General features: G+C 36.7%; 1 protein-coding gene across 4 annotated transcripts in view; it reads right to left on the bottom strand.

The window, feature by feature from the left end:
• Nucleotides 1-453: 453 nt before the first annotated feature.
• Nucleotides 454-12,178, bottom strand: part of klc1a (kinesin light chain 1a) — a 109,614-nt gene continuing 97,889 nt past the window's right edge. For all 4 annotated transcript variants that reach the window (XM_034159917.1, XM_034159919.1, XM_034159920.1 and 1 more), the window contains one exon: nucleotides 454-4,667. In XM_034159917.1, the coding sequence (XP_034015808.1) occupies nucleotides 4,602-4,667 (66 nt within the window). In that variant the 3' untranslated portion in view covers nucleotides 454-4,601. The remainder of the gene's footprint in view (nucleotides 4,668-12,178) is intronic.

Raw genomic sequence — 12,178 nt, 5'->3', positions numbered from 1 at the left:
CAGCTAGATGGACAGTGATGATCCAGATACAGTGTCTTGTCCAGGGACACAGACAGCGCAACCGGGAATCAAATCCAAATCTATGTATTGGCAGATGGTACAATTGCCATGTTACAGTAATGCTGCTTGAGTTGAGGAATGGCTTGTGGAGTTCCAAATTTCAAATCTGCATGTTTAAAAAGATCTGATTTGATGCTAGGGTCATCAATATTGGCCAAATCTGTGCATATTTATAACTGAAACAAGAATTTCCACACCAAGCATGGTAGCCATCTTGTAAAATGGCTGCCATTTTGAAAATGACACACAAGCATTTTTAAAACAGTAACATGTGCCTAATGTGGTGCTTCTACCAGCATTTGAAGGAGTCCCTGGAAATATTCGGTTATCTGCTACACTATACACTATTGCTGTCTGTTGCTGACTCTTTTGCCCATTTCATCACAAGCTGTTCTGCGTCCAGTATGTGCCTCATTACTGTGTGCAGCTTTGACAGTAAGACAATAAAGACAAAGAAAATAAAAAAGCACATCAACAGGTTAAACAGCAGACTGATCAACAGTCAATAAAATTTCAAAGTTCTCATCTCTAATCAGCAGTGTCAAACAGAGATGATCAATGAAATCCCCATTATAAAGACAAAGTAAGAATCTCATTCCAAAAAGAGAGATCCAACTATTTGAAGAAGTACTAAAAGTAATTTTTGCTAATATACAGAGGCAATAATCATTTGGAAGTTTTCAAACCTATGCAGACTTTATATTTACATTTCTAGGTTAAAGTCGCCTGTATATTTATTTGGTCGATGCAAACAGGTAACATTTTTAAGGATATACAGCATTTTGGAATGAAAGCCTTTATGTGTCTCTTTAGGTCCACACACTTTGTGTTTTCCACATGCACTGATCAGACTGTGTAACAAGTAACGTGCACAGGAAATCATTTCCAGCATCAAACAAAAGCTCATCGCAAACCCGTGACAAAAGTGCTCTCATAGCTTCTGCAAGTCAACTGTCGACAAAAAAAGAGAAAATAAAATGCATTTGTTAACTGAGAAATTTGTTTTGGCCAGTCTGTTTCTAATGCAAATCCATCATGACTCATTAAAGCAGGAATAAGTAAGACTTTGCCACACAAGCGCAAAGTTACAATATTTTAAAGGTAAAAAGTTATGTTGAAGAAAACTTGTTTTTAATTAAAAAAAAAAAGGACATTGTGTGAATTGTGTGAAAAAAGTGAATTATCAACTTCATCTGAATAATTTCAGGTCAACAAATGGACTTTTCAGTATTTAAAACAAGAAATGACACAAAGTTTAGAACAACGATCAGTCCATCATCATGTTTATACTTTGAGAAGTCAAGTTTACTAAAGAAAAACTTCAAATGTTTTGACATACTCTAAATAAAGGCATATTTACGATTTATCCTTCAGTATTTACATCGTGGTGCAATTTGTACGATGCAACACAAATTTAGAATTAGAGCATTGTACCCTCAGTTGTTGTGACAAAGTGCCATAAGCAGATTTATTTCAAATTTTAAATTAAACTTTGGATATCTTTTTTGTGTGGTATCTGTTAAATTATATCTAAAGTGCTCTACATCCAAAACCTGCTGTTCAGGATGAAGTCCATGAACATAAGTCAATAATGTTGCCTACATTCAAACAGAAAATGCTAAATTTCTTAAACTGGATGTAGATGTGTAAAATGATTTGGCTGTTGTCACCCTCTTTTAACATTGGAACATTCTGGAATAATCACATTGGTTCAATACGACTAATTCTGTTACGTTATAAAACATTCAATCAATGTGATTCCAACATTTGATATATAAATGTTAATTACAGTACATCCTATAAAATTGTTTGATACATTGTAGTTAATCAGGCTGCCTTGGAAATAACTGTCCCACACTGGTATTAACAAGTAAGATTATTTTGGTAATAGTGCAAACAATCTATATTTAATATTCACAAATTAAGTCTGATGATTCTCGGGAATAGTTCGTACTTTTCAGACTGGATTTATAGGTCCTTAAAGTGACTGGGTTGGGTTTGTATATCAGTGCATTGATTACACGAATGAACAGTGAAAGTGTGTTTATGAAGCTCACAATCAGTGTGTGAAACCTTGGTCCTGAGAATGTGTCAGTCGCCTCCACGCGCCATCAGCACCATCTTCCTGCCTTGTTACAGCGCTACCATTATCAAGGCTTTTTGTAACAGAAAGATACTAAGAAACTCTTCAGAGCAGCAGAAAGTAGTAACATTTACAAAAACCCAACTGTAAACATAGAATCTTATATGTCAAAAGCTACCACTAAAATTAACACAGTACAGAAAATTTTTAGGAAAACACATCATCATCCTAAAACTGATGAATATTCCAAACACAGGTTAACACTGCACATTTCCAACGCTGGACTGTTCTGGGTTTTAGATCAAGATAAAAATGTCTCTGGTTTAGGGGAGCCGAAACCCAGCTCATATTTTGTTAAAATGGTCAGGTTAAACTTTAAGACTGAACATAAAGTTGCACAATTACAGAATTATTTATCATAAGTGATTCAAATATTCTAAAATGTCTCCTAATTTGTTCAAAAACATCTTTCTTACCAAAAGGCTGCATAATAAATATTGATTTGCAGTGGTTTTCTTCAAAAATCCAGGCTGGTCAACAAAAATCATTAAACAAGTACTTTTCATACATGCCTCTTTTACATGTAAAAACATTTCTCAAAAGGTGTACCACAAATGATCTCATTGGTGTGTTAAACCACAGTGGGTGGAGCCAAAAAAGTAGAACTGACAAATTAAAATGTCAATAAACATTTGTCTCTATCATCAATTTTCAACTGTGGCAATTTCTTTCTTTTTTTCCCACATTCACTTTTGATGTTGTGTGTGCTGCTAGAACCTCAATTTCCCTGAGGGAGTCTTCTCAAGGGATCAATAAAGTTCTATCTAATCTAATCTCTCATCTATGTGAATTTTGCAGCTGCACTAACAAATTAAAAATTAATAGCTTCACAAAATCTAATAAGTTAATGATTTAAAAAAAAAATGATTACTTCAATATTTGTTGTTTTACAGCTAATGTAATGCAGTTCACACAAGATCACAGTAAAAAGTCAAGAAATTTTTAAAAACTTGTTGGTCTTTTGAGCATTTCATTGATTTATTCTTTGGTGACTGAGCATTGTGAGCGTGTGATGACTGTGTGTAATGTATCACCAACTTGTACATCAAGAATCATTGGCTTTATTTATTTTTATTCTATTTCATCCTGGTCTTGTCCTTTTTATTCTATTAGTCTGTAAAACGTTTTAGATAGTTGTGACTTTTCTGTAGTTTATCTTCAGTATTTATTTATTATATTTGTTATTTTAGGTTATTATCTCGTTTTTACTAAGGAACACATTGGAAATGAGCATTTTTCTTGTTTGTTTGGGTGTTTTTTTTACATTATCCTTGGTTTTAAATGTTGTCATATTTACATATTTTGTTTCTATGACTCTTTACTGGCCAAATCAACAAAACAAACACAAAGCATGCAGTAGCACAGATATCCTCAGCTATACAAGTAGGCATATCATGGTTTTGCAGATAAGGAAAGCACGAGCTTCCTACACACTTTCTCAGTCCCTAATGGTACCTTCTTGTCTTGTGGATTTTATAATTTAAATTATTACTTTATACACCATCTGGCTTTAAAACAGATTTAGATTTGTAGTCACCAATGTTACAGAAAGGGGGTGCATATGATAAACACCCCATTTTCAGGTCAACTTATTTCTGTGTTTGTCACTTTAAACGGAAAGGAATGATTGCTGGCCACGTTCCTTTCCCTTCAGGGTGGGAGCAGGTTCTTTTCTCTGCAAGACAGGTGCGGAATGTGTCGGGTGTAACTTGTAGCAGTAAAGTTTCTGTAGCAGGTGCTGCCTCTGCTCTCTCCCAGTTTAAACAGTTAATGTGACAAATGACATTTCTTTGTATTCGACATTTGCAAACGTGCAGCGCTTAGCAAGTCCGCTGTTTTCGTGAATACAATTCGGTACCGAACAGGCTGCTTCAGTGCAATCTGTGTGAGAGCTCGTCCTTAAAGATCTGTGTTGATTGAAATGTCAGAATACAGGCAAGTGGATGCTGCACCAGTTTAAGCTCCGCCTACTGAGGTTTGCATAAACCAATGAGATTATTATTGTACTCTTTGCTTCGCCGAAGCTGCAGCAAAAAAGACAAATGATGAAAACAGTCAATGGGAAACCACTCTCACAACACGCCACAACATACGACCACATACAGTACGTGCACATACAGGCAGGAAGGACCATCAGAAACCCACAGCACACTTGTCTTCTCTGTCCTCCACCACGTGTCCACAACAACAAACCCTCTAACAGCACAAACAGCGCCTTTAAAAGTGCAACAAAAATTTGAAACCGTATAGTGACGTGGAGGTGGTGGTCAGGTTGTTATGGAAACACAAGGGACACGTGAAGAGTCACAAACACTTATTTACAAGGTGAAGGATCGGAGGCTTGTCCCGTTTGTGGTGGCCTCTGTGACCTTTCAGACTCCGCTCGTCACCACGACCTTCAATGTGCCAGGTCAGTTTGGCTGGCACTCAGGTCGCGGCTTTTTCTCAGACGATAATTTCGTTCCTTGGGGGGGGGGACAGAGTACATGAGATTTATTTTAAATTCTAAAATAATTTAAAAATATTTTTCAGTGTTTGCTCAAAATTTTTTTTGGGGGGTGGGGGATTAAAAAAAATTCACTCAATGATAAAAATAAAAAACAAACACAATTGTAATGTTTATAATTCAGTGAAAGGTATTCATTTACGGCAGAGATAAACAACTTTGTTAATTAATAAGAATTCATGCACACATTACAACAGTGGGAGATATGCACTTTGACTTCAGTGGCTATTAATAATTATTAAAAATATTAATAATTAAGATTTTTATAATGAGACAGCACAGTGGGTTAGCGGATAGCACTGTTGCCTCACAGCAAGAAGGTCATGTGATCGATTCCCACCTGTGGTCTTTTTGTGTGGAGTTTGCATGTTCTCCCCGTGTTTGCGTGGATTCCCCGGGTGCTCTGGCTTCCTCCCGCATCCAAAGACACACAGGTTAGATGGACTGGAAACTTTAAATTGTCCGTAGGTGCGGGTGCGAATGTGTTCGTTTGTCTATATGTGGCCCTGTGACAGACTGTTCTGTCCAGGGTGTACCCCGCCTCACGCCCTATGACTGCTTGGAATAGGCTCCACCTCCCTGACCCTTAATTGGGAGTACATGAGTATGGATAATTATTATGATTGTTTTTACAACATTACATCAGTGGGAAATATGCACTTTGTCTTTAGTAGTTATTAATACTTATTAAGAATATGAATAAATACGATTTTTATAATTAGTAAGATTTGCAGGCCAATAGAATTAAATTTAAATGTTTCTATTATAAAAGAATTTCATTTTTAAAAAATGCTGACGGAAATCTTATTTTAAAATCAATTTATTTCTCTTAAATTTACAATTCTGTGATCATTTTAAGAGGTCCAACCCACAGATCAGTAAGAGGTGTGCTGATTAGTCAGCTAACAATATCAGTAATGCTGAAAACATACAATTAAAAAATGGTCATATTTTTAAAGGTATTAATTGCTCTTTGACACATTTCTTTTTTTTTTTTTTTTTTATTAATTTATTACATAAGCAAGTATTGCTTTCAAGCCTCTGCAGGGATATATGGTAATATTTTTATACATTGGCCCCATGGGCCACCAAACCTGTAAATCTGGTGGCCAGACTACATTTGTAGTGCACCAAATGAAAATATATTTAAACACAATTCACAAATGACAATTTTACACAAGTTTTCTTTTTCCAATTGTGATACTTCAATAAATGAAAAGTCATTAACACAATGAAAATATATAAATGTTTCTATAAATTGTATTTATTTATGGTGATGCAACTGGAAGGTGTGCAGCAGAGCAACATATGTGTTGTCCACTTTTCCTGTCAACTGTGATGTGATGTTTCCTGAAGGCATTGTTTCCATGGAAATATGAGTTCGACCTCTTGGCTAGTTGAAGAAAGCACAGCTGCACTGCAGAATATTTCATCTTTAGATGGTTCATATTTCAGACACTTAAACGGCCGCTTCCATTCACTCCTAAATTTTCATGTTTCCATAGTCATCATTTTGTTTCTGGTCCAAGGTGTGTGATCACATCAGCAGTCTGAGTATGCCCATGAGTACACTACACATATATAACTGTTGGCTAACAGTAACGCTGCTGGAGTGTTTGCTGTTTTTGTGGCATTTTGAACTAAAAGGTGTGAAGGAGTTGGTTGTTTATGGAACTGTCAGAAATGACAAGATTGTCCATGTGTTCTGTAATGCTACATTTGTGACTACTTACACCATGGCCACATGGGACCACGAACATGGTGGTCCCATGTGGCCATGGTAGCCACAGGGTAACTTTTTACGGCTGTGTGAATAAAATAAGAGTTTTTGTGTGGTGCGAATCAAACTAATGATTAAAAGTCAGCCAACAACAAAGTGATTTAATTTTGAGAAAAATCTGTTAAAAGTAAAGGTCAAATATTTAACCCAAATTGGCATGGGAAATATTACAACCTCAATTCCAATGAAGTTGGGATGTTGTGTGAAATGTAAATAAAAACAGAATGATTTGCAAATCCTTTTCAACATATATTCAATTGAATACACCACAAAGGCAAGATATTTAATGTTCAAACTGATAAACTTTATTGTTTTTGTACAAATATTTGCTCAAATGGATGTCTGCAACACGTTTCAAAAAAGCTGGGACAGTGGTGTGATTACCACTGTGTTACATCACCTTTCCTTCTAACAACACTCAATAAGCACTTGGGAATTGAAGACACTAATTGTGAGTGTCATGATTGAGTATAAAAGGAGCATCCTCAAAAGGCTCAGCTGTTCACAAGCAAAGATGGGGCGAGGATCATCACTTTGTGAACAACTGCGTGAAAAAATAGTCCAACAGCTTAAGGACAATGTTTCTCAACGTTCAATTGCAAGGAATTTAGGAATTCCATCATCAACAGTCCATAATATAATCAGAAGATTCAGAGAAACTGGAGAACTTTCGACACGTAAGCGGCAAGGCCGAAAACCAACATTGAATGCCCGTGACCTTTGATCCCTCAGGCGTCACTGCATTAAAAACCAACCTCTTTGTGTAAAGATCTTACCGAGTGGGCTGAGGAACACTTCAAAAAACCATTGTCAGTTAACACAGTTCGTCGCTACATCTACAAGTGCAAGTTAAAACTCTACCATGCAAAGCAAAAGCCATACATCAACAACATCCAGAAACGCCACCGCCTAATCTGGGCCCGAGTTCATTTGAAATGGACAGATGCAAAGGGGAAAATGGAAAAATTGGAAAAGTGTGCTGCAGTCTGATGAGTCCACATTTCAAATTGTTTTTGGAAATCATGGACGTTGTGTCCTCCAGACAAAAGTGGAAAAAGACCATCCAGATTGTTACCAGTGCAAAATTCCAAAGCCAGCATCTGTGATGGTATGGGGGTGTGTTAGTGCCCATGGCATGGGCAACTTACACATCTGTGATGGCACCAACAATTCTGAAAGGTACATCCAGGTTTTGGAGCAACACATGCTGCCATCCAAGCAATGTCTTTTTCAGGGACGTCCCTGCTTATTTCAGCAAGACAATGCCAAGCCACATTGTGCACATGTTACAACAGAGTGGCTTCATAGTAAAAGAGTGTGGGTACTAGACTGGCCTGCCTGCAGTCCAGACCTGTCGCCCATTGAAATGTGTGGCACATTATGAAGCGCAAAATACGACAACGGAGACCCCTGGACTGTTGAATAAATGAAGTCGTACATCAAGCAAAAATGGGAAAGAATCCCACTTACAAAGCTTCAACAAGTTCCCAAATGCTTATTGAGTGTTGTTAGAAGGAAAGGTGATGTAACACAGTGATAAACATACCACTGTCCCAACTTTTTTGAAACGTGTTGCAGGCATCCATTACAAAATGAGCAAATATTTGCTCAAAAACAATAAAGTTTATTAGTTTGAAGATTAAATATCTTGTCTTTGTGGTGTATTCAATTGAATATAGGTTGAAGAGGATTTGCAAATCATTGTATTCTGTTTTTATTTACATTTTACACAACGTCCCAACTTCATTGGAACTGGGGTTGTAATTATGTCTATTTCAATGAATTGTCTAAAGCTGATCATGGTTATAATTAAACACCACTAGGTAGTTATACACCAAAATTCTCTTGGCCACCAAGGCTTCACCTTTGTGTATTCTTGAGACATCAAAGTCATAATTCCTTGGCTGCCACCACGTTTGGAGACAATATAGCTCAAACGTGGTGGCAGCCATGGATAAACTACTTCAGTTCTTAGACAGAACTGATTAAATGTCAAGGCCACACTAACTAATGACAAAACTAGAGATCACAAAATGACTAAACTAGTGGTGTCGGTATTGCATCATGTAATTGAGATTTGACCCTTAAAAAAAATATTATATGGTTAAGTAAATGTTACTTTACTTATATGAAGTTAAATACACATGTCAAATACAAATCAGACAAGAATTTAAAATGCCAAAAAAAAAAAAAAAAAAAAAAAAAAGCAAAAATGACTGAATGGGAAGAACAAATGTGCCAAAGCAGAGAAAGCAGCTGCAAATGTATTTTTTTTTAAATAGTTTTTGCTTACTGTTAGGGCTGGTTAATAAAAAAAAAAAAAAAAAAAAAAAACCTGATGTATACTACAAATTTGAGGTTAGAATGTCAAAGTTGTGGAAAAAGTTGCAAACTGATTAAGATCATGTAATAAAGCTTTTTCTGCTAATTAGAATGTGCACATGTGCAGACAGCTCCTGGGTGTCAACATTTACAGAGTCACTTTGGAAGTAGGAGGAAAACAGAACACCCAGAGGGAACCCATGCGAACATGAGAACATGCAAACACCACACAGAAAGGACCAGGTGGGAAGTGATCCCACAACCTTCTTGCTGTGAGGCAACAGTGCTAACCACTAATATCCCCATTACACAGGGACGGCGTCTGTTCCGCATCCCTTGTGACAGCCTTACATCGTGAAGAACCCACAGTTTGCTGTATAAATGCACAGCGCACGACAGGACCTTACAAGGCACGCTAGGTAGTTGTGCACTACATGATCTCCATGAAGTATGGAGCTGCACCTGACAAACGCAGGAGTCTCCAAGCCTGGAGGACATCCTAATACTGCACAGGTGATGGAGAAACACTGCTGCAGACCACGCCATGACCGACCAATATATGCCGAATGATCGGGGCTGTGCGCCGTGATTTTTATGAGTAAAGTTCATTTTATATAGCGCTGTTATAAAACGCAAAATAAGTTCCTTGTCAGATGATGTCCAAAGAGTTCATCAGAAAGTTTAGTGAGTGTTCAAAACTTTGAGTGGAGATCAGACGGAGAGCTTTGTCTTGTACTTTTCCTGCTGCTGATGGTTCATTCTGGGCTTCTGAAAGCTCCAGTGTCAATTCAGCACAAGTGGACATGCAGCTCAGCTGTCACCGAAAGCACGTGTCACGTTAGACACGTTGCAGCTGCTGAAATAATCTGCGCCTGATTACTATTATGATGACAACCTGCAGTATTAACCAATTAAAAAGGTCTCACCATGGCAGGCAAAATGAGCTAAATATTAAATAAATCCTTTTTCCACATTTTTGTACAGTGTGTATTCAGTTTGGATTTATCTTGTCTGATTTATCTAACGCCATCCGCTTGAATGATGGAGAAACGCATGCACGCACACAACATAGATCCAAACTGAACAATGTGGAAAATGAATCATTTTATACTTAACTTGTTTTGTCTGCCATCTCTCTCTGTCTGTCTGCATCTAGCTCTCTCTGAGTTGTTTGATGTCCTTGCACACGAACAGTGAGGAAATATGATGCCGTGTTTTTAGACTACAGCAAACGCCGCTCCAAATCAGCATACACATCTATAAACCGGGAAAATCCATGGAAATGTGACGCCATCTGTAGCGCACCGAACTCCACAAGAAAGATGCACAAGGGATGTTGAAGCAGTTACACAGAGAGGTCTTTTCGCAACCTGGCAAAGTTTTAGAATGCACAACGGGCTCACAAACAATGCCATCCTGTGAAATGGGGCCTTTAAGCCACCCTGCCACCAAAATATTAAGTCCCTTTGTGGCAACTCCCTTGTTTTACTCAGGGTTGCCAGAGGAGATCCGCGGGTAACCTGCATGTTGATTTGGCACAAGTTTTACAGATATGCCTTTCCTGATGCAACTCCACATTACATAGAGAATAGGCAGGGGTGGCCTTGAACCAGGAACCTTTTGCACTGGAAATAAGCGCACTAACCGCTTGGTTGCCACCCCTCCTTTATTAAAACCAGATTTGCCAGATTATAAGTCAAACCTTTTTCTGTATTATCAGCTCTTTAAATTTAATTTTTGTGTATTACTGTAGTGTACCTTTTATTGTTGACATTTGTTCTTTTATTATTAGTTTGTTTTGATTAGTGCATTGACTCCTGGGAAAGTCCTATATGAATACTCATTGTAATTATTATTGTTAATAATGAATGTGTGATTTTTTTTTTGGTGTATTACTGTATTGTACCTTTTATTGTTGACATTTGTTCTTTTATTATTAGTTTATTTTGATTAGTGCATTGATTCCTGGGAAAGTCCTATATGAATAGTCATTCTAATTATTATTGTTAATAATGAACGTGTTTTTTTTTTTTTGGCATATAAGTCGCATCAGAGCATTCTCAGAACTTTCCAAACTAGTTTAAAAAATATATCCTCTGGAAAATGTTAACACAATAGGACCCCTTTAATGGCTGCATGTTTCTATGACAATTTTCTGTGTTAAACTGTCTTCAGAGGTGTTTTTTTTTTCTCCATTTATCAGTGACTGACAAATATCACCTATAACATCGATGTCTGACCTGCCATCTGTCACAGCTGTGAGTAATAAGTGGACACACCGTATTGTTAAAAAATTAATAAGTAATTACATTTTTTTTCATGGTTGTATTTGTACAATGTTAAAATACTTCAAACACTGAACATTTTTAACATCAGTACTGGGTAATTCTACAGTAACGGAATTACAATCACAGCAAATTTTTTTCATGGTGAACTAAAGTATGTCCAGATTCAGCTGTCACTGTAATGTTATTATCGTAGAACTGCCTTCATTTTAAGTTGCCTACTACACTTATTAGTAACTACTGCAGATTTTTACACAGCCATTTCATAAAAATATTTTATTTACAAAATTGCCACATAAATGCAGTCAAATTACTCTGCACAGTAAGTACTTTTAAAGTTTACAAGTGATATTTTTATTTGAAGCCATCTTCTACATGTTCTTTTAGATGCTAGCTGTGAGTCCCATGGAAAATAAAAATAAAAAACCTATCACGTTTTCAAATGTTTGTTTTAAAATCAGCATGTACATGTACAATTGTGGACCGAAGTTTACATACACCTTGGCTAAAAACTTACAGTTGTCTCCAACAGTATATGATCCTTTTTTTTCCTTTACTAATCTATGCGTCATGTCAATTACTTCAGTTGTTGTTCACCATGTCAGATTTTCAGTAGGTCATTCATATACACAAAGATTAATGACTTTTTTTTTTTTTTTTAAAGTCCAGAAGGTTCTACAAATTGATGAAATTCCATAGTCTGAATGACTAGGCTGCATAATTTAGATTTGATTGTGGGAAATCTGTCTGCATTTAAAGACCTAAGTGAAGAAACAGTGTTATTGCTGAAGAAAATGAAATGTAAAGAAGAAAGGTAAGACTTCTAGTGCAATTTTGAATCTCTACAAGTTAGTGCAGCAGATAATTGAAAAAAAAATCTTTCAAATTGTGATGCAAGCACCAAATTTGGCACAAATACTCCTCAGACATTACACTTTTGAAAAGGCAGGGTCCACCTGAATGTTCAATATACAGCCAGGTAAGGGTCAATTGAAGAATTACACAGAGGACAAAATTAAAAGACGCTCCAATCATATTGAAAACTATACCACATTTGTCAGATCACAGATATTACACTATCT

This window comes from Thalassophryne amazonica, chromosome 19 (assembly GCF_902500255.1).
Source record: "Thalassophryne amazonica chromosome 19, fThaAma1.1, whole genome shotgun sequence".
NCBI lineage: Eukaryota > Metazoa > Chordata > Actinopteri > Batrachoidiformes > Batrachoididae > Thalassophryne > Thalassophryne amazonica.
This window is presented reverse-complemented; position numbering and strand designations above follow the sequence as displayed.